Below are 23,296 nucleotides of genomic sequence, written 5' to 3'. Positions count from 1 at the left end.
GGGGAGTGTGCTACAAGACCAGACACAGACTAAGGCACTCCTGGAATCGAGAGGCTCACAGCCTGGATACAGAGGCCGAGAGCTGAGGGACACAGTTAATCGTTTGCTCACTGCACAATCATTGCCATGTCACTGGGGCCCACAGCTACACCCCCAGGCTCTGCTGCTGGTGGCCACTCCCTGACCGCACGTCCAGGAGTCACACACCTTGCAACAGTGCCATTGCCACCCAGATGTGTTCTAGGGCAGTCAGGTATTTTCCATGTTCTGTGACTCTGTCTACAGTGTACACGCTGTATTCCGTGCTCATTGCCGTGTTCTATGGCTGCATCTTCCTGGAATGCAGTGTTGTGTGATATCATTGTATGGCTTGGGTCTCTTGCTATGCAACTACACTCCACTGCTCCTTCACCGTGTCCTATAGCTTGTCATTGTGTCTGTTGGTCGCATGAGCTCGCTGACTGCTATGTAATTTTGTTTGGTTGCTATGGAACAGTGACCCATTGCTTCATGCTACCTGTCATGGAGCTGTGTGCTGTTGCTACTCACCCATGTTCTAGTGTTTGTTACTGGGCTCTACTGGCTGCATGAATGTTTGTCTGGCTCCTACCCTGGTCCTTCTGGGCTCTGCCTAGGGGCTTGGAACTGGAGCTGGGGGCTGAGTCTCTAGGACCCAACCGAGGCAGAGGTGGGAATAGCCAGCATGGTAAATCTGTGCTGACAGAGAGACAGTGAAGAATGATGCACTGGAGGACTGAGGCAGGGGTGGAGGGTAAATAGAATGAAGCCAAAAGCCAGGAACAAGGAGGGAATAGGCTGGAGGCTGGGCCTGAGACAGACTGGGATGGGCAAGGGAGAGGGGCAGGCCTGCTGGGCCCCAAAGCCTTTACCTACATCTGTGTAGGGTCAGGCCTGGCCTGGGCCCTGGAGCCCAGAGATGAGGAAGGTGGTGGCTGAGTGTACCTAAGTCAACAGCAAGCTAGGGAGAGCAGCCAGTGCTTGTGACCTTGCCAGGTGCCCAGCAAGGGGAGGGTAGAGGGACCAGCCCCCCGATGGGAGTTCTGGGGTGATACCCAGAGCGGGCATGCTCGAATTAGTTCTCCATATAGACACAACTCACAACGTCTCTGACAGTGTAAAGGGCAGCCTTGAGCCCCCTTGTCCATACTCAGAGCCTCCCCAAATCCTGCCTTAGTGCCCTTGGGCCACTTATTTCTCCTCCTGCCCTCTGTTTACTCAGCCCCTTGCTCAAAAACGGTTCCTCCTCATGGCTAACCATGACTTCTCAAATGCAGTCTAGTTTCATCTCCATGGTTTAATCCTTTAGAGAAGATCCACACTAGCTGGCCTACTACCCAAGTTATTATGCTTTAAATATTAAAGGATATGAAAAGTATATATATTGTTTGAATTGCTCACCTATTGGATCCATCCTATATGTCAAGGCCCTTCCCCCTCAGCTCTGCTTTTTTCTCCTTCTTTCCCCCATTATCACCATCGACAATATCACCATTGTATTTTATAAGCAGAATGAAGATTCCAACTCAGCCGATGCCAACCCTTTCTACATCTTACCTCCCCAAGCAAATATATAATATTAAATCATCTCTAATTTCTCTCAAATAATCCAGACCCTGAGACCCATTGACCTCTACTCAGACCTTGGATCCTTTGCCAAGCAGAAATGTTCACTGGACTCCAAACCAGAGAGGGCCTGCCATGCATGGTACCAGGAGTGGGGCCAGCAACGAATGGCTGAGATGAGAGGCTCATCCTACTCCCTGGGGTAGTATGAGGTCTGCATCTGGCGATGAGGTGAGGGCCTCCCTGGGTGATGCCTGAGGCTTGGCTGGCTCGGCATCCCAGGGGAGGCTCCTGGAGCTGGAGGGGTGAGGGGAGGAGAGAGCCCTGAGCTCTCTGCAGGGTTGTGACCAGGCAGGGATGCCTTCATCTTTCCCCTTCCTTCTTGTCTGCCTTTCCCCTTCCATGGTGCCTTCCCTTTTCCTTCTTTCCCTGGCCTTTACCCACCCTTCTTTCTCGCCTGCACTACCTCTGCTCAGAGGCACAAGAGGGGCGTCATGAGGCCAGGCTGTGGAGGCAGCAGGCATTGGTTTATTCATGCTGCCCAAAGTCTCCAATGGCAGGTCTTGATCTTTATTTTCAACCCAGCTGATGGCTGAGCTGGCAGGTCAGGCCCGGGAGCCGCCTTCCCGAGGGGCAGAGGTGAGAGGAGTGAGTGTAGAAGATGGCCTCGGAGTGCTCTGGACCTGCCAGGGAGGGTCCCACTTGGGGTGGGCAGGGGTGCTCCATGTGGGAGCATCCTGGGCACACCCAGCAGACAGCACCTTTCCTATTCGTCCGATGGGACATGTTCCAGGAAGGTGCAGAAGTGCCAGGGGAAGATGCGAAGGCTGTCGGTGGAGAGGGTCAGGTCCTGGGAGGAGGAGGCCCAGGGCTTCCCTATGGGTTGGTGGCCTTGGCTCCGGCCTTTTCTCAGGATCTTCCTGAGCAGCGTTCCCCATGGGATCTGCTGTGGAAGAAGGGAAGAAGTCACGTATGAATTCACCCATGGTGGTTGGGACAGGACTTCAATTGGAGCCTTTGACTGGACTGTCTTTCTGGTGGCCTGTCCTGGAGCTTTCTGCATCAAGGGGCTAGGACTCAGCACTGAGACTTCAACAAATTAAGGCATCACCTCGGCTGGCTGCCTGCACCATCCCTCTCCCAGCATCCTGTCAACTGGTAACGGGAAACCAGACCAACTCCCACAATCAAGGGTAGAGACTCTGTGACCAAAGACAATATCCTCTTTGCTTTGAGTCCTACTTTCCTCTTTCAAAAGTTAAAACTAATCTTTCTGGGGCTTCCCACGACCCAGAGGACAAGCTCTCAAGGAAGTTCTTAGTTGATGGCTACTTGAGTCAGAGGAACCCAGTCTTACAAGTGTTGCAGGGGTTGTTTTGAAAGAAATCACCTAAAAGTTCCATTCAAAGGTGAAGAAACTCTGTAAGATGAAGACTCCACACCCTCCACCAGTTTAGGGTGACTCATATATAGAATGTGCCTAAAGCGAAGGTCCACTCGCCACCCAAGGAGTGAACAGCTCACAGGTGGCAGGCAAGTCCCTTCTCCAGGCCCCATCCCCACTCTGGCCCTCCTGGCCCTGGAGGGGAGACACTCACCATTGATTGGGACATCTTGGGCACCTGAGTCTCTTCTTCTGTTTCCTGAGAAGTGGATGTGTTGGAGCCAATTGTGGAGCTCACTGTGGCCTTGGACCAGGACTCACGGATGGTACCTAGCTTCTCGTCTAAGATCTTGGGGTCCAGGATGGGCAGAACCTTGCTGTTGTTTGGTGTCAAGAAGTTTTCCGGCCTCTGGGAAGAGAAGGTGCAGAGACATTGCTCTCTGCCTTTCTACCATCAGTGTGCCTTTCTACACCCCCAAGCCGCTCCTCCTCATGACTCAGGAGGCCCTGCCTGCCTGGGCCCTGTCTACCTCCCACCACCTGCCCCCTTGCTCACTGTGCTCTAACCACACTGTCCTTGCCTTTTCTCCAACAAGCCGAGCTCTTTCCTGCCTCAGGACCTTTTTATCTGCTGTTCTCTCTACCCAGAGAGCCTCACGGGTCTTTACATGCCTGTCCCCTTCTCATCATTCAGGTCTCAGCCCAGATGTGATCTTCTCAGAGAGGCCTTGCCTTTGAGATAGAGGCTCACCCCACCTAGAGTAACCCCTCCTCCAATATACTCTATTCACATTATCCCATTTTACTGTGTTCACAGTACTTACTCTACCAGAAAATTCATTTCCAAAAAATGTGTTTACTTGTGGACTGTCTGCCTTGCTCCTCCACTCTCCACACTCAAATGCAAATTACCTGTAAGCTGGGAACTCATTTATCCCTAGTGTCTGCCTCATTGTAGGTACTCAAGAAATATTTGTTGGAAGAATAAACAAACCGTGCCATCTATGACTCCCACCCTTGGTGCAGTAACAACAGATTCGAAAATCTCCATGTTCCTTTGACACCCTTTGCTGTGTAGACTTGCTTTCCATTCCATCTCCCTGTCATCCATCCTCTCATCTTCTCAACCATTGAACAGTGTCTCTTCTCTCTCTACTCTGATGGGCCTCTTTCTCCATCCATGTTCTTTTTCCTAATTCTCTTCTTCCTCTCTTGACATGACTGCCACTCTCATCTCTGCTTGTTTAGAATTTAACCCCACTCAAATACCAGCCCTTCCAGGAAGGCTTCAGGGCCTCCACCCACACTTGCTCAAAGCTTTTCCGGGTTCTCCCAGCCCAGCAGTTGGTCCTCTCTGCTCTCACACTGTCCTCTAATTCCAGGCTTATTTGCCATTGTTGTTTTTCTGAGAAAACTTTAAGTTCCTCGGGCTTAGGGACATGTCTTATACTCCCTCTGGGGAGAGGTTATTTGAAAGCTCTGTTGGAAATCCATGGTTAGCCCCCAAAACATGCCCATTCTTCAAAGAATCATGCAGACTCAAGTTTGTAGGGACCTCAAAGATGACCCACTTCCACTCTACATCAGCTGTTGGAATCCTGTCTTGGCCATACAGTAGATAAATATTCCACTGTCTAGAGTGTTGTGCTAGAAAGAAGCAAATAGAACAGTGGGCACAGTGCCAACCAAGACAGATGTGCTCAGGGTTAGAAGTGCCCAAATGTCTGACCCTGAACAAACAGAGAGAATGAGTGCAGGTGGGCCTCTCTTTAAGTGGATGCTCTATATGAAAAACCACTAGGATCCTTTAAATAACTACCCTTTAAAAATAAATTTGGTGTGCAGAAATTCATTAACAAAAAGCATTTTCAGTCTTGCATCAATTGATTAAGGGACATTCATACAAGTACAGAGGTATCCAGTCCAGTCTGGGCCTCATCCGCCCCTCCCCCTACCATCAAATAGGTACCAGGAGAAAGCTGCTATATGAAGACTCTTGGGGTGGGAAGAGTGAAGCATTGGATGGCTCTGAGGCTGACTTTGGCACTGACTGCACTTTATAACCAAGACTTCTGGGGCTGTGTTGTCCCTGGGTATTAGACCTGGCTGTCTCTCTCACCTGCTCCTCTCAGTAACTTTCATTCACTCAGAGGCTCCCCACTGAACATGCCCTCTGTACAGCATCTGAGTCAGATGGTTTGGGGTTTTCTAGTTGTCTGTGTGTTTTAGATAAGAAAAAGCACCACATCTGTCTCCGGTTCAGAACAGCTGAACACGATTGGCTGTAGCAGAAAAACTACAGAATGTATATTAGATGGATGGCTGGGTAGATGGATGTAGGAGAGAGGGAAGGAAGAAATAACTAGCCAAGGCAAAGACCGACTCGCCATTGACCAGGTGGCCCCTGGGGCTGGGGTGAGATGCTGATTCAGGACCCGTAATGACATTTCTCCTCATTTCCAGGCAGAAAGCCAATCTTGATGCCCTGGATTTCATAGACTGCCATCTAATCCAGTTAGGGGAGGAAGTAGAAGTAATGAAATCAAGGGAGAATTCTCCAGAGGCGCCCTCATCAGTTCTGAAAGCAGGGACACACTGCTGAGAGAGTCTCTTCCTCCACAGCCTGTCACCCTGACATCCACCCTGCATGGCCCCAGTACCAAGTGGGTCAGCTCAGTGACCCAGAGCTGACACTTACTGGGCCCCTGATCAGAACTGGGCACTCACTAATTTTATGTGAATTCTGAAATTTATTATGTATAATTAATTTAATTTCATTACAAAGATGAAATAAAAATGAGACAGACCCCTCAGTCCAGACCACCCCATGAGTCTCCAGTGGGCAGAGGTGTTGTTCCAAGAAGAAGGAAAGGCAAGGCAGAGTATCTATGGACTTCAGTCTATTCCGCCCATCCCACACCCTCCTGACCCCCAGCTGCTCTTCCTGTAGCTTCTGCCAGACTCAGTGGTCCTGCTCTGCCCTCTCCATGGCTGGCTCTGGCTTATACCTGCTTCCACAGCTGCTTCACGAGAGTACCTCTCCAGCCCTCACCCCTGCAGGTCTCCCAGTGAACTTTGCCAGGATCCATCCCAGCCTGGAGTTTGGGGTAAGATGGGTGGGTGACTTTTATAGAAAAATCTTTACACTTGCACATAAGGCAGGCCCCAAAGGGAAGGTCAGAGGCAGTTGTTTTAGTCATGTGAGGTAAGGGTCCCAGGAGGACCACAGTGCTTCACATAGTGCTTAAATTCTCTCTATTGTTCCCTTACATTACCTGTCCAGACTCATCAGCTTCAGTCTGCCTACATTTTGGGGAGGGGCTTGTGCCCCCCTCTCGTTGCTCCTCATGGGAGGGACCTTGTCTGAGACTACAGGGAGGAGCTAGGCTGCTGGAAGCGGTGGGTCAGGGTGGAGAATGGGGGAGAAACAATGCTAAAATGGGGATGGAAAGAAGGGGGAACTCTGGGGACTAGCTCTTCCGTATTCGGGCCCAGACTTGCCTTGCTCTCCCGCCTTCCTCCAGGTGGGGGAGGAGGCTTCTGGCTCACCCCACAAGCCTGCTTATTTGCTTTTCTATTTGGCAGGCTTTGCCCTGCCTGCGGAGGCAGCTTGGGGCTGACAAGTGGCCCCTCACTCTGTGGCTCCGTGGCTACAGCACATCCTGCTTCATTAGGACTGTAATTAGGAGACCTACTTTGAAAGCTCAAAGTGATGCATGACCGCGCACTGGCTCAGACTCAGCGCCCAGCCCACTGTTCCTTGTCCTGCTGCAGCTGTCCCACACCACATGAGTGCATGGTGGGGAGAAGACACCCCTTCTTCTTCCTTCTCAGCTCTCACTGTTGCCTGCAGAGGGTCTGTTGAGACAGACCAGGCCAATAGCATAACAGGCTCGAGGATTCTTGGGTCACCTGTTTCCCCCTCCTCCTCTAACATCTTCTGCCTCCCTCCTACCCAGTCCATCCCCTAGGTCCCTGATCATGCAAAATGCAACTGTTCCAGCCTGCCCTGGCAATTACAGACTAGCCGAGTTGCAGCTGCTGTCCTCGGTGCTGAAAGTGCCCGGCTTGCGGCCTGCCTGCCTCTCGCCCCGCCCTGAGCCTTCTTGCTGGAGCGCACAGGCTCTTAATTCAATTAGCTGGCCCTGAACCCTCCCCAGGGAGCCTGGAGCGGAAACTGACAAATTCTGTTTAACAAAGACATTTGTCCCCCGCCCCGCTGGCTTTGGGCTCTGCCCGCCTGTATCCTGCTCATTAGGTATCTAACAAAGTGCGTCCCAAGAAATCTGCTTCCAATCGCTAGTAATTCAGGAGGCCTGATGCAATTTTCTCCCTGATAAGGGTGTCTCGCCCGCTGGCAAGTGCCATAATAAGCCCTGTGCAGCGGATCCCCCATCAGTCGCTGCTTTGTCATTTCCTGTGGCTGCAGTTGTAGGTTCTTATCTCTTCAGCTGAAGGAGTTTCAACGGGTCCCTCCAAGGGGGCTTGCTGCCTCCCCTGCATATCGTAGGCCTCATTTATGACAAACCATGTGGTCTTGCAGCTGCGGTGGGGTTTGAAGCTCTGAGTCTGTCTGCCAGCCAAGAAGGGCCCAAGTGTTAATCCTCACTGGGGCCATGATTCAGCCTCCAGAAAATGGTGTCAGAGGGTTAATCTAAAAACAAGTTGTGGGGCCTCCCTGGTGGCGCAGTGGTTGAGAGTCCGCCTGCCGATGCAGGGGATACGGGTTCGTGCCCCGGTCTGGGAGGATCCCATATGCCGCGGAGCGGCTGGGCCCGTGAGCCATGGCCGCTGAGCCTGCGCGTCCAGAGCCTGTGCTCCGCAACGGGAGAGGCCACAACAGTGGGAGGCCCGCATACCGCAAAAAAAAAAAAAAAAAACAAACAAAAAAAAAAAAAATAAATAAAAACAAGTTGTGGTGTCAGAGGAGGGGAGCCAGTGATAAAGATTTTTTAAAAATTCTGGCAGGGGTTTTATTTATTTATTTATTTATTTATGGATGTAGTACCATTCTTTTATCTATCTATCTATCTATCTATTTATTTTTGGCTGCGTTGGGTCTTCGTTGCTGACTGCGGGCTTTCTCTAGTTGCGGGAGTGGGAGCTACTCTTCGATGCAGTGCACGGGCTTCTCATTGCGGTGGCTTCTCTTGTTGCGAAGCACAAGCTCTAGGTGTGTGGGCTTCAGTAGCTGTGGCTCACAGGCTCTACAGCACAGGCTCAGTAGTTGTGGCACAGAAGCTTAGTTGCCCCGCAGCATGTGGGATCTTCCTCGACCAGGGGATCGAACCCGTGTCCCCTGAATTGGCAGGCAGATTCACAACCACTCTGGCAGGGATTTTAGTATTAAATAGAGCCCTGCCTATGTCTCAGTGGATAGGCTGTGGGCTCACTCTTGTTAGCCTGAAACCTGGTCTTTCTGCACTTAATCTTTTCCCTTGGGTTCCCCTTATTCATATCTAGAGAGACCCTTCCAACATATAGGTCAGATCACATCCTACTGCTGCTCAAAGATCTTCCTTAGCTTCCTATTACTCTATGATGAAGTCTATACCCTGTATTCTGGCGTTCAGGCCCTCGAGAATCTAGGCCCCATCTAACCCTCCAGTCTCACCGCCCACAACAGCTTCCTCATGTCCCATGCACTCCAGACACTGTCGTGTTTCCATGGCTTTGTACTTGTGGTTCCCTCTCCCAGAAGAACCCTTGCCTTGCCTATTTCCAAGCCACTCTTTGAGGCAGAGTGCAAACCATGCTTCTCTATGACTCTTCCCCTGACAATGCAACTACCTCAACTAGAACCCTTAGCAAGATGAATAGTGATAATCTTTTGGGGTGCTTTACTGCTTGGCACAGGTTAAGGATCTAACAAATGGTTGATGAATTCATGCCTGAATGACCTTGGCTGGACCAAGGGTGCACATGGTTTTGCTAAAAAGAGGTCTAAGGCTGTGGTAGTCTGGCTTTGAGATGGGAAAAATCCCAAGAGCAGCCCCCACTTTCTGAGAAGTCTGGTCCGGAAGCTTCTGCCCTGTCTTACTTCCTCTCCTCCCCCTTCTTCAATCCATCAGCTATGCACTGGGCTCATGTGGAGAGCAGAGCAGGCCAGGGGAAGGCCCGAATGTCCAGTTCCTTAGTCATCCCTGCATCCTGACTCAATCCACTCCATCTGTGGCTGGGAGTCACAGGCTCACATTCTCAAGGCAACACAGGGTGGTTGGTGAGGCATTCAGGATGAGCCTGCAGTATGGCTCTGGGTCCATTCCTGCCCACCCTGGCCTGGCAGCTCACAGGCCAAGAAGCAGGTCTTCATTTTCTCTATCTCCTCTATAGCTCCCAGCTCAGGGCTCTGGCCTCTAGAGAGATGATTGTCTGTCTCTTCTCCATTTCTTCATTCTCTGAAAAATGGCTGTGAGACCAAATGTGGTGCTGGTGACGTTTATCTTCAGCACTTGACAAGGCCTCCTGATGTCCTTACGGATGTGAATCTGGTGGAGCAGCTGTCATGAGGGGCGGGCGCCGAGTGATGGATTAGCAGGGCTCTGTCGTTCCCCTCCCCCTGGAGCTCTGTCGTCATCCCTGATGAGTTCAGCATGTTTGTCAGCAACTTGGGTGAACAATAGTAAGTGCTCCCTTTACTGAGTGTCTGCAAGACCCTTTGCTGGGTACTTACACACGCTCCCTTATTCAATTTTCACTACATTTCTGGCTGGTAGGGATCACAACCCCTTTCTATGGATAGAAAAATAAAACTCATGGTGGCTAAGATCATGTGGAAGATCCAGAATTCAAACCCAGATCCAAGGATGCACGCTCTTTAGTGCACATTGCAGCAAAGTGTCCTAACCACATGCACAGATGACCCGGAGCTTGGAGTAGGGGTGGAGGTGGGGCTGTGAATGTGTGACGCATGATGAAATCAGGGTCCAGAGTGATCTCAAGCCCAGACAATATGCTGAGACAAAGAAGGTGAGTTCAAAATAGAGCAGCAGAGGTTCAAGGTGAAGGTGTGCCACCTGACAGTGGCTCACATACCAGACAGGACTCCCAGGCTCTAAATGGACCCCACAACCTTGGTTAGGAATAAAGCGAATGATAGGCTTTGGCTGCACCAAAGGGGAGAATGTGTTTGCAGAAAAAGGATGATAGTCCTATTTTACCCACCAGTACTGATCCAGCTCCACAGTTTGGGGGGACACTTTAAGAGGAGTGTTGTCAAGATGAGACAACCAGGAGGATGAGAAGCAGAAACCCAGTGTGACAAAGAGCAGTCAGAGGGAGAGTTGGTCGGGCTGGAGAGGACACAACTAGTTTGCAAACAGCAACAGGGCCGACCTGGACATGGGTGCTAACTTCTCTGGAGCCAGTCTCAGGAAGGAAAAGGCAGGATTGGGGGAGGCAACTGGAGGGAGATAGGAGGAAGAGGTCTACAAGGGAGCTGATAGAGGCTGGGGAGGGCTTCCTGAGAGGAAATGAGGTCCCTGTCACAAGAAGTGAGCAAGCAGAGTCCGTAAAACCCTGTGTGTTGGAGGGAGTGTCAAATGCCCTCCCTGAAGTGGGGAGCATGGGGGGAGTTGCATCATAACCAAGGGACTGTTGGGGGAGCATGGAGCTGCTGGGAGGTGTTCAGGCATTGTGAAAAGCAGGCAGGAGCTTCTTATGGTGGGATGGTGAGCCCTGACCCAACGCTGAGTATCTGTGAGCCAAGGGCCAGGCTGGCCCCGGAAAAGCACGGGCTCCCCGCTCTCGCTCACCTGTCCCCAGCTTCCTTGGGTCGTATGGGATGATCTCTGAATTGGGCCTAGAGTCTGAGCAGGTGGGGAAAAGGGTACCTGTGAGCTGGGGAGGGATAAGTCTTTTCCTCTGTCTCCTGCCATGTGGCCTGGGAGTGGGGGAGGACAGGGAGGTAGGGGGCGCAGGTTGAGGCTGGGGGCCTGCGCGTAGGGCAGGGAAGACAGCCAGGGATGGTGTGAGGTTGAAAGAGGGGAAAGGGGATTTTTCTCTGGATTCATCATTATCCTTATGGTAGCGTTTTCAGAGCTGGAGTCTTGGGCGTGGAACAGAAGCTCCCAGAGGATAGAAGTAGCTGAGGAGGCTGCTGTGCCACCCTGGACACTGGGCCTTCTGGGCAGCTGGGCTTGGTGAGGAAGTGGAGGACGGCTTGTGTTGGGGCTTCTCTGAAGACCAGCCCAGGGCTGACATGTGTGGCTTTCCAAAAATCCATAAGAATTCTTCAGAAGTCAACATGTTTCTGCCTGTCCCCTGCCCTCCACTCCACATCTGCTAAACAGCCACTTGTCCCCACTCCAGGCTGGTCTCCAGAAAGAGTGGTTTGAATAAAAACACCGGGGCAGCCTTTTACACGGCATCAAAGACCTGCCCGCACCCCACCCTCCCTTGAGGGGAACAGGGAGGGGAAGGTCAGATGGGGCTGTGGGAGCCACCCCTTCCCTCAGTGGGGGATAGCAGGGGCCACCTCATCCTCTCCTTAAAGGCACGCTGTCTGTGCCAAATCCAAAGAAGCAGTGGGTTTTGAATCCTCCAGCATCTCTCAAATCTGTGGGCTAAGGAGAGGGGGCTGCTCATCTGAGAGGCTCTGCCTCTGCCTGGTGCCCTGACACGCTGCCTGGGCAAGACCCTGGATCCCAAATCCCAGCCCCAAGTGGGCCTCCGTTGCTGAACACCCAGATGACAGCATGGACTTGTCCTACCTCATGGGGAGGCACATTTCCAGGCAAGGAGGCAGGAGTCGACACATTGAGCACCTACTGTGTGCAAACCAGGCTCTAATCCACATAGTCAGCCTAGGAAACCTGGTCAGTTGTCTCACTTCAAAGAGGTTGTCTGCAAGCTGGAGGGCACCCAGGATGCTGTGGGATCTTGAAACCAGTTCATTAAAAGAGGCAGACTGCTTAGCCCGGAGAATCATAGACTCCTGGGGGACCAGATCACACTCTTCAAAGAGAAGAGGCCAAGATCAGAGGGTGAATGGAGGAGACTAGGGGTTTATTCGTGTATGTATATATGGAGTAGTCATAGGCTCATGGGTTCTCAGAGGCTTATGGACCTCCAAGGTGAACTCCCACTGAACAGGGAATAAAGGGAAGTTTTCTGTGTATACACAGATGTCTGTGTTTTTCTAGTTTTTTGTAGCTATATGTAGTTATACATGTATGTACTCATCTACACACACGACCCTAGCTTAAGGCAGAACACTCTGAGCAGCAGGTGTCCACAGAGAAGTTCCATCAGAGGGAAAAAGCTCAACCCATCACCAGCAGAACCAGCTTCAAGCACAATATCCCAAACCAGGAAACCACTCCTTCTTGCCACTGACTGTGACTGCTAGTCTGCCTGCCAGCGTGCTGGAAGGAGGCTTGCAGGGGTTGCACTGCAGCCCCAGAGGGCAGAGTCAGGAGCTTGGGGCAGAGAGAGAGCCCCTGGAGGTAGGGTGGGCTCAATGTGGGGTGAGCATTTCTATCAGCTGTAGGCACTGAACCATGGGATGGGCTGCTTCTAGAGATAGTGAATTGCCCCCTGACATGGCAGAGCAAGAGGAGAGGCTGGGGGCTTCCCTGGTGGCGCAGTGGTTGAGAGTCTGCCTGCCGATGCAGGGGATGCGGGTTCGTGCTCCGGTCCGGGAAGATCCCACATGCCGCGGAGCAGTTGGGCCCGTGAGCCATGGCCTCTGAGCCTGCGCGTCCGGAGCCTGTGCTCCGCAACGGGAGAGGCCACAACAGTGAGAGGCCCGCGTACCGCAAAAAAAAAAAAAAAAAAAAAAGAAAAGAGGAGAGGCTGGGGTGACCACCCGTGGTGGATGGCATCAAGGAGATTTCTGGCCCAGGTGGGCTGTGGAGAGACATCTCTGTGGTTTCTGCCTATTTGGAAATACCACAATGTTCTTGTTCCTGGAGCTCTGAGAATGGGTGATATGGAAGCAGTGGGTGTGGGGAAACTGTGTTCCCCAAAATGTCAGTTAACCAGGATGGCCTGTGCCCAAACCTCCAGGACATGAAGGCTCTCAGGAAAGAGGCTGTGTCCTCAAGTGGGAGGTACCCAAATAGGACAGACATATTCATTTGTTCTGAAGCATCTCCTCTCTGTAGTACAGCTGTCTATGAGCAAGGAGTTGCCCCTAAGATGGTGCTGTTAGCCAGGTGGACGAGGGGCCCTGAGAGGCCCATTATCACAAACCCCGCTGCAGATGGAGTATCCACAGGACTCTAAGATCTCCAGGCTTCAGGTAGTGGCTCTTGGGGCTTTGAGCAGTGTTTGATTTAAACAGTGGAAGAATCGATAGTTCTGGTCCTAGGTCTGGCGCTTCCTTCCCACGGGCTGGAATGCAGAGATGAAAGCTGGGTGCCTCTCACCATGAATTGGTGGCCAACACCTTAGGTGAAACAATAAGATGGAAGGAACCGGGTCTTCTCTGTTACAGCGGCTTGGCTGGTAACCTTACTCAGAGAGCACATCAAATCCAAAGAGCCTGTCTGAGCACTCCCTATCGTGTAACCTCGTTTGAGTTTCATCAGGCCTCATATCATGAGCTGATATCTGCTCATGAATTGATTTGCTCTTATCTGGTCCACACTCCCTGCTCTCTAAGAATGCAAGTTTTATGAAGACAGGGCCTTTTTCTCATCTTTTTCAATGGAAGATTCCTAAACCCAGGACAGTATCTGCTCCACAGCCAGGTGCTCAGCAAAGATTTGCCATTGCACGGAGAACAGCGGTGGTATTACAGAGAAGCCGATGGTGAGGAATGGAGCTGGGGACACGCTGTAGATGCAGTGCCATCTGATCTGTTCATCAACACTCTCCCACCTCCACATGAGGAGGATGACAAAAAGGCTCAGACACTAGCAGAGAACCATGTCCACGCCTGAGGGTAAATTCAAGCAGACGGGCTCCACGGCTGCCGGCCTCTCCCTCTCCTCATTGCATTCCAGAAGGGCAGCCAAAACTCTAGTCCTCATCAAATATATGTGGGATAAAAGAATGAATGAGCGGGTACCATGGCTGTAAGATTATGCCAAGTCCATCTTAGCTTTTCATATTAAGGCCCCCACATTGGACTTCAAGCTTCTAGAATCAAAGTGAGTCAGTTATTGGCCAGTTCTCAGACAGTTTCACCAAGAAACAGTTTAACCACAAAAAGACTTCTCTTCTGTGTGTGCCAATGCGGGTGTGAAAACGTCTGTGTGTCAGTTTGCTCGGGTGTGGGAGCATGTATATATGCAATAAATGTGTGCACTCTTGCAGAGGGATGTGTATGTTTGTGTTGCATGTCTTTGCATATGTGATTGTGTGTGGGTATTCAAATGTGATTGTGTGAGACTCTGTATGTGTAGAACTGTGTGTGTGAATTCTTGGCTGCAGAATTTGAATTTCCTCCAGTCCTATTTTCCTGGTACACACCCAATCTTGATCTCCTTTCTTTTCCTTTCTTCTCGGAAATCCACTACTGAAAGGTTTTTTTACCCGCCTCCAGGGGGAGGGGGCTGGGGGAAGGGGAAGCTAAAATCACAAGGCCCAGATCAAAACACTCAGCAGCTAAATGAATTCGGCAGCATTTTCCCGCATGACTTGGAGGGATAATTTAGTGAAGCCACCAGCTGGAAGGAAAGGGATTAATTCTGCACTTAGCCCAGCTCCAGTGAATAATTCATCACTGAGACCTTTGTGCCCAGCCCCTGGGCAACTGGGGAAGTGTCCTGCCCACCTGCCTGTTGCCTGCCTGGGTCCCCCAGTGCCCTGACCAGCGGCACTTGACACTTCTTTCGGTTCTCAGGACACACGTGCCCCAGCAAAGGTGTAGGAGGCAGGGGGAGGTGAGGAAGGGGCTGGCAGTGGCCACTGACAGACTCTAGACCCTGAGAAGAGCCATGTAGGGTTGAGCTCCAATCTGGGACATCTGGGATCCCTGCTTCCCCTTTCTTGGGGTCTTTTGTTGCCTCTGTGTTCCCTCCCCTCTCCGTAACTTCTCCATTCTGTACCTGGTTTGGTGGTGATGGTGGTGGTGTGGATGTCAGGTTGTATCTAACAAACTCTCTCTCACCAAGAATTAGAGGAGTCTCTACAGGGCAATGTGGAACATTCCACAGTGGGGAGTGTTAATGGGGAGGTTTCAAACACTCACGAGAGGCCTTGCGGGGAGAGAGTTTTGGATGGGTACCTTCCCAGATAGACCTCTCAGACCCTCCAACAAGGAACTCCCTGCGTTCTTCACAGGTAAGGTCACAGGGCCAAGTATTACCCCAGAGCTGGTGACTATTTTTCCTGGCATGGGAAGCTAGCAGGAGTGGGCTGATCCAGACATCAGCCCCTGTAAGCATTTCCAGGGGGTCATGGTCCTCAACTGCCCACATCCCAGCTTCATGCCTCTCTCAGCACCACAGAGAGAAAAGTGGGAAAATTCCAGCCTGTCAGGTGTACTGGAGCCAAATGACCCGAGTCCAAGCTGGACTTCAGAGCCCAAATATAGCTGATAGAGGAAGTGATCCCATCCATCAGGCAGGGCTCAGTCCCTGGGGACTTTCAACTTGGGGCAACCCAGCTGTGGTGGGCAGGATTCCAAAATTGAGCCTACAAGATTCCACACCTTAATCCCTGAAACCTGTGAATATGATGAGCTTTCACTCCTGTGATTATGTTAACACGACACAGTTGACCTTAAGATGGGGACATTATCAGAGTGAACCTGACCTAATCACATGAGCCCCTTTAAAAGCAGAGTGTTTTCTCTGGCTGCTGACAGAGGAGAAAGTCAGAGAGCTTTGCAGTGTGAGGGGGATTTGATATGCCTGCTGGCTTAAAGATGGACAAGGCATTGTGAGAAGGAATGTGGGCGGCCTTCAGGAGCTGAGAGAGGCCCCCGGCCAGCAAGGAAACAGGGACCTCAGCCCTACAACTGCAGGGAACTGGATTCTGATGACAACCTAAGGGAGCCTGGAAGCACACTCTTCCCCAGAGCCTCCAGATAGGAACAGAACCCTGCCAGTATCTTGATTTCAGCCTTGCTGTATTGCATTGCCTACCTACAGAAGTGTGAGCTCATAAGTGGGTGTTGTTTTAAGCCACTAAGTCTGTGGTAGTTTGTTACACAGCAACAGAAGCTAATATCCAGTTCACACTTGTAGAATCTTGATCCCAGTAAGCCAGGCTTGGCTTGGGCTGAGTTAGAGGCTGACTCCCAGGTCTGAGTGGCCCTCTGTTCTCAACTCTCTCTTCCTAATCTCAGGTTTTTCAAGCCTTAAATCACCCTCAGAAATTTCCATCCAAAACAGCAGCCCCATCCTTCTAAAAGCCCCTGGCACCAGCCCCTGAATAAGGCCAGCGATTGAAAAGGAGGTTGGAACCTACGGAGAGGCTACAAGAGCTGGCACATGGCTGCCGGGCCCTGAGCTTCCCCTGACCCACAGTCTTACCTCAGAGGAAAGCAGCTGGAAGGAGAGATCCGCCGTGGGGACCTCACTGTTTATGGTTTTCAGCTTGGTGTCCTGGAGGAGGAGAAGGGAATAGTCAGCTACACTGGCCAGGGCAGGCAGCTTCTGCCTCTGCTCTGCCCATTGTTTCAGATTCCCTGGGGAAGTACCTGCTGGACGCTGTGCCCAGAGAGTGGGAGGGCGGCGGTAGCTGGTCTCCCACTCTGCTCACCCTCACTGCTTCCCGTACTACCCTTTCCAACTCCACAGTTGGCTCCTTCAGACTTGCCTCCTGGCAGAGTGGGGAAGCTCCAATTTGTTGAGGTCTATTATGTCAGGCTGGCCAGAGTATTTTAGGGAAAAAGGTGGCATAGAAATAGACAATGATCATAATAACGCATTGATTCTTATTGAGAACGTATTCTGTTCTAAGTGCTTTACAGGTATTTCCTCCAAAAAACCTCATAGCAACCATATGAGAAAAGTACTATTACTATGAACCCATTTTACACACAGGGAAACTAAGTCACTGAGACCGAGTAATTTTTCCATGGTCATGTAAGCTGGTAAGTAGTAGAACCAGACCGTCTGGCTCTAGACTCTCTCACTATGCAGAGAAAGAATGTACGGCATGTTGTTGCTATTTTAGAGATGGGCATTCTAAGGTTCAGAGGGGTTAAGTAACTTGCCCCAGGATCTACAGTGAGGACTAGGGCAAGTCAGGATTTGAACCCAGGTCTGGCTGGTTAAAAGTCTGAACTCTTGCTGCTATCCCCTAGGGCCTCCCTGTGCTTCTCGCAAGTTGTCTGGGGGCAATTTCATCACAAGCCCGGGAGTAAGACTGAGTTTTGGTGTTGTGGGTACTCCTCACACCTGACAGTGGTCAGATTCCCTGGTGCGGGTTCTGGTGGAAGCTGCTGGAGAAGCCAGATTCGCCTCTGTTGGCGGGGGCAAGGTGGAGCAGGTTGGGGAGGGGTGGGACCAGGTGGATCTGCCATGGACCCTGTCTAGGGGACGGTGGTGGGTACTCACGGTGATGGGGAGCTTCTCCACACTCAGCCCATTCAGGCCCTTCCCTGTAAGCATCTTGCGGTACAAACGGCTCTTTAGCGGCAACACGGAGATACCTAGGGGCTTGTTGAGGGTCCATGGTTCACTGCCTTTCACTGTGGAGGTAGGACGGGCTGGGGTTCCCATCAAAGCCCCCAGCCCAAGCTTCTTGGATCCCAGTGTCTGAGGTCCCAACGGGGCCCATCCTTTGGTACCTGACATCTAATTCTCCCATCCCTCACCGCCCACCTGTTTACTGCCTCCTGGCCTTTCCCTGCAAAAATCTCCTCTTCCTCCTCTGCTCTTCAGGGCTTCCTGAGTTCAAGACCAACTCTAAACATATTCTGTGTCTCTGGGTGTTCATATAGCTCTCCCTTGTTTCTGTCCTTTGGGGGCTTCACTCTTATGGTGTGGAACTAAGACTGTGGATCAGCCGGTCTCTGAATCCTGTCTCTGCACAAAGCTCCCCCTGTGAGCTCTGAGGGCTCCTCCCCTCCCGGAAAGGCACTGTGGACGGGGTGGTGGTGTAATAATACGAGGGTCTAGTATGGGAATAGGGCCCACGTGTCCTGGCTCATATCCCAGTGTTGCCTTTGGGACAAGGAAGCCAGCCAGGGGCTCCCCAACCTGTCTGCGCACATGGGGAGGCTGCCTCGGGACCCCTCACCCACCCCCACAGGAGGCAGAGGCAGGATGGTCTGAACACCCTTCCATACACATGTCCTGGTATGTGGCAGCACTGACATGGCAACGGGGGTCACTTACTTGGAGACGAGGAGTAGTACTCCAGCACCAGGGCTGTGTCCTCTGAGAAGCTGGTGGCTCCATCTTGGCCTTGGAAGAGGAAGGACTGATTCCACAGGGGCAGCTCTGGGGGTCCCCCAGGCTTGGACAGCTGAAAGGAGAAGGTGGGAGAAGGTGGTGAGGCCACAGCTTCTCCCAAATCAAGGGATGTCCAGATATTTGGTTGTGTGCATGTCTATATATGTCACAGATGTTTGTCCCGATTATAAAAGCAATAAATACACACTTAATGAAGAAACTTTGGAAAAAAAAGAAAAGTAGAAAGATGAAAAAAAAATACCCACCTAAATTCTTACACTAAAGGCAACTGTTCATAAGATTGTGTGTTTCTTTCTAGTTTTTTCCCTATGCCTATTTTGTATATAACTGTCATCCTAACATCCTGCCTTTTTCATTTACCATTAAAACCTAAGCATATCCAGAGTCCTAAGTAACACTAATTACTCAGCTTTAGTAGCTGCAGGATATTCTGTCACGTCCAAGTGTCCTGGTTTCTCCCTTCCCATTTGTTCAATAACACTGCATTGGATGTTCTTTGATACATAGCTCTGTATCTCAAATTATTTCCTTAGTTCAAGTACCCAAAATAGAATTGCTGAGTTAAAGGACATGCATATTTTAAGGTACTTGATTCATCCTGGGTAAACTGTTTTCCTAAAGAGTTGCACCAGTGTTCCCACCCATGGCTGGTGGTGTCATAGATGCCAAATTAGACGAGACCTCTGCCCTTGTCACCAGCCCTTCTCTTCCCTGCACGGGTTTCCCAGCCTCTCACAGGAGCCACGGCAGGTCTTCAATAGGGGATTTGGGAGACTTGATGGCATGCTAAGCCAGCAGCTGGAGCACACACGTGGGTAATATTTAAACAACAAAATAAGACAACATAACTATAGCCCCTAAACAAGGGACTATCTGAGACACTCCCGTGGGTGATCAGAAAAGCCATCTTGAAAGAAACAGGACCAGAGGAAGCCTCTGAGGGAAGATCTGGCAGACTGAAGGGAGGGAGGATGTTATTCTGGGTGGGAAAACAGCCTAAGCAAAAATGTGGAGGTGGCATCAAGCCTGGCATGTGTGGACACCTAACATGAGGAAGGACTCCAGGGGAAGGAGGTCCGGCATCTGCAAAGGCCAGAAGGTAGTGAGTGAGGAATGGGACTTGGGGGCATCAGCCTGTGACACCCAGCAGGCAGACCTGCATGGTCCCAACACAGGCAGAGGCTGGGGGTCATTGGCACAGACTCTCCAAGTGGCTGCCTTGCCTCTGCCCCCGGCCAGGGGCTGTCAGCAACAGTGGCAGCCGCTCCCACCTCCCGCTCCCCTGCGGGAATCAGTCATCACTTGAAAAGGTCAGCACAAAGGCACAGCCAGCCCTAGGAGTTATTGATGTAGGATCGCGAAATATCATTGTGGGTCCACTCCCCCCGCCGTGGCAGGGCCCTGATGCCTGTCACACTAATGTGTCTGCTCCTGTTCTCCCAGGCCCAGCCTGTGGCCCAGCTCTGTCTGCCCCTGCCCCTGGGGAGATGAGCTGCAGTCACTCTGGGGCTAGGGGGCCCTGAATACAGGGACAGTGACTGGGGTGATGGGAGTGGTCTTGAGAGCAGGTTCTAGTGGCAGCTCAGGGACAGCCACTTGGCCACCAGGCCAGGCCAGAGAAGCTTCTCTGGGTTCTGTGGTGCCTGGGAATGGCCTTTCAGGATTTATCCCTAAACCAGACTTTTCCCAGAGCCACCCCATTCTCCTGAATCCCCAAGGGGCATCCACACAGCCTGGACCATCTGCCAGACACTAGGGCACTCAAGGAGGACATGTGACAGCCCCCTCCGCCCCATCCCTTGCTCCCACCCAGGAAGAGGGGTGTTTAATGGACGTTAGCTGTCCTCTCTAGGGCCTATTAAAGTGTCTAAATGGAGTCTACAAAGCAAGAAACAGTGTCTGCCTGCCCAGGAAGGACAACTCCTTTCCTGAATCGTTTCCCAGATAAGTCCCTGAGGAAAGAGCCCTTGAGACCTAGAATTGGGGAGGGAGGGTCAGCCTCTCTCATGTGTGTATGGGGTGGGGCAAGGAATCAAGGTTAAACCACCTTCAGAGTCTGATGCCAGGGACCTGGCGGAGGTGCTGGTGGCATGTGTGTGGGGGGAGCACCGCGAGTGGGGAAGCCATTCCCCACAGATGCTTATGGGAAAGACCCTGGCAGGCTGTGCAATAAGGAATGTGATTAACCTTCAGCTGTGATCTTCAGCAAAACCAGTAACCCCCAGCCACTGAGGCAGACCTGCCTTCTCTGGGGACAGAGCCTTCATTACATGGGCCTATGGTCCCTCCTCCCATTTCCCCAGGGCCCACCCACACCTACACCCACACCCACACCTGCTGCTGCCTGCTCTGCCCAGATGTAGTGGTGGCCATCCTGGGAAGAGTAGCTGCTGGGGCAGCTGATGCTGGGTGGCTAGGACACCTAGGCTCTGGACCCAGGTTTGCCTCAACCTTGCTGTGTGACCTTCAGCAAGTCCTTTCCCCTCTCTGGGATCTGGTTTTGTCATTGTCCGGTGAGAAAACATCTTATGCTCCATGCTTTGAAAGGCTGTTTTGAGGGTGGAAGGAGACAGTGGATGTTTTGCTATGAAGGTGCACGTTCAATTCAACTGAACTCAGCAAATGCTGGTTGGCAGCTTCCCCATGCTAGTGGCCTCTGGGGTTCAGCAGGGCATATGGGAGAGCTAGAGCCAGACACTACTCCTCTCTGGAGCTCATCGCCTTGCAAGAGGATAGGACACACACACACACACACAAAGACACACACACACACATACACACATCCCTATGATCCATGCAGAGGCCTAAGCAAGTTGTGGGATGTGGAAGCTAAATGTCTGAGGGGAAAGCTATGACTTCCAACCTGGGGAGGGGAGGACCTTAGGGATCGTGCAGTAGATAAGAAGGTGGAAGGGCATTCCAGGCTCAGAGTACAAAGCTCAGGGCTTTGTCCTGTCCATGGTAGGGACAAGGAGTCCAGGGGTAGGACCTAATCCTGGGCAGGGGGTCACCCTGACCACTTGTCACAGGATGGATGGGATGGGAGTCTCCTAGTGGAGGCTGCTGCAATGGTCCGGGCAAGAGAAGATGCCAGCAAGGTCTGTGGGATGGACAGGAGCCCATGAGAGCTTGGGTACAGACTGCTGTGGGGGCTGAGCAAGGAGATGAGAGTGGGCACAGACAGCTTTTTTCACCACTGCCCGTGTTTCATCAGCCAGGAGCTCTATCAGCTCTGTAGGAGGCCAGGCCAACAGGAGCCACCTGTTGGGCAATGGCCCCCCTCAAGAGTACAGGGTGCAGGGCAGGAGTGACTCCCAAGTCCCACCCTATGTTGGGTCCCACAGGCTGGGCCAGGTCAACAAGTGCATGTGATCAAATTCTGGCAAAAATAATGAGAGGAGGGAGTCTGCTGAAGGGCAGCTGGAGGGGAGGTTTGCAGCTCCTCATAAAAACCATCTGTGGGACTTCCCTGGTGGTGTAGTGGTTAAGAATGCTCCTGCCAATGCAGGGGACACAGGTTCGAGCCCTGGTCCCGGAAGATCCCACATGCCGCAGATCAATGAAGCCCATGCACCACAACTACTGAGCCTGCGCTCTAGAGCCCACACGCCACAACTACTGAAGCCCACGTGCCTAGAGCCCGTGCTCTGCAACAAGAGAAGCCACCGTAATGAGAAGCTCACGCACCGCAACGAAGAGTAGCCCCCGCTCGCCGCAAGTAGAGAAAGCCCGCACGCAGCAACAAAGACCCAACGCAGCCAAAAATAAATAAATACATACAGTTATTTAAAAAAAACACACACACACATTTGTGGGAAGGGGAAGCTCTCTCTTCCACTGGTCTTGGTCATGTCTGCTGGGGGGGGGGCGGTGCTAGGAACATTTTGCCCCCTGAGCTCCTAGCCAGCTGAAAATGGCAATCCAGGGGTGTTGGAAAGATCCTGAGTCCTTGTGGATGCTGCTGAGCCCAGGCATCAACCAATTCTGTCAGCATCTTCATGGGGACCCCTCCCAATGTGTCACAGTAAATATCCTTAGAGTTTAAGTCCATGTGAGTTGGGGTTTATATTACTTGTAGCCAAATGTAACAAGAGCAATGGTGAGGCTGGCCTCAGAAGGGGCATTGGCACTAGGGGAGGGGCAGCTCTGAAAGTGTCTGAATCCGTTTAGCTTCCACCTTGGACTTGGACATTTTGCACAGGTTATCCCAGTAAGTTCTCCTAATAACCTAATAAGGTAGGAATCAGGAATTGGAGAAATTAAGAAGCTTGCCAAAGGTCACACAGCCAGTAAGTCACAGAAGATGGGTCAAACCCAGGTCTGCTAGGCCCTCAAATTCCTGCCCAGAGTGATTTGTCATGATGGGCAACTGGTGGGACATCACAGCATCCCAAGATGTCAGAGAGACAGGTCCTAGAAATAACCTAGTCCAACCGCCACCCGCTCAGCTGAGATGAGGGGACTGATGCTTGGAGAGGGGACAGGGCAGGGGTCTGTGTGAGCTGCTGACTGGTGCCCCTTCCAGGTAGGGCTCCGCCCACTCCCCCCATCTCCCCACCTGGGCCACAGAAGCCTGCCCCTGTCCTCTCACTGCTGGCACCTGGGCACCTCTGCCGGCTGCCAGTGAGTTCTCAACCTGGCCCAACTGCCATGGTGCCGGGTGACTTTCAGCAAGCATCCTGCCATCGCTGGACCCCTGGCCTCGAGTCCCACACATGCAAGAGGCACTGGGGACACCTCCCTCACCCAGACTAGTTAGGCAGCAAAGGCAGCCAGAGAGGCCCCGGGGTAGGGAGGGGGCTCACTCATTAAAGCAGCCGGTGCTTCCTGCCCCTCGGGACTGCCTGCTGATTGGTTCATAATTTTCTGGGCAAATGCAGGGCCACGTGTGAGATGACTCTGGGGAAATCAGGTTGAGGATTGGTTTGGGTTTGAAGCCTCTGTCCCCCGAGTCCCCCTTTGTCCCACCCCTCCTCATCACCATCACTCTTGTTCGTGTCTAAGCCTTCTT

The 23,296-nt window shown here is 52.0% G+C and overlaps 1 protein-coding gene across 1 annotated transcript in view; it reads right to left on the bottom strand.

Annotated features, from left to right (window-relative positions):
- Positions 1 to 23,296, bottom strand: part of CCDC33 (coiled-coil domain containing 33) — a gene marked incomplete at both ends in the record, with an annotated part of 124,137 nt that overhangs the window by 49,661 nt on the left and 51,180 nt on the right. Inside the window, 4 exon segments of the mRNA XM_079700120.1 lie at positions 3,183 to 3,377; positions 16,396 to 16,467; positions 17,425 to 17,558; positions 18,208 to 18,337. Coding sequence (XP_079556246.1) covers positions 3,183 to 3,377; positions 16,396 to 16,467; positions 17,425 to 17,558; positions 18,208 to 18,337 — 531 coding nt within the window.

The sequence above is a fragment of the Hyperoodon ampullatus genome, assembly GCF_949752795.1.
Source record: "Hyperoodon ampullatus genome assembly, chromosome: 3".
Lineage (NCBI taxonomy): Eukaryota > Metazoa > Chordata > Mammalia > Artiodactyla > Ziphiidae > Hyperoodon > Hyperoodon ampullatus.
The sequence above is the reverse complement of the archived record's forward strand: the minus strand, read 5'-3'. Positions and strand labels throughout refer to the sequence as shown.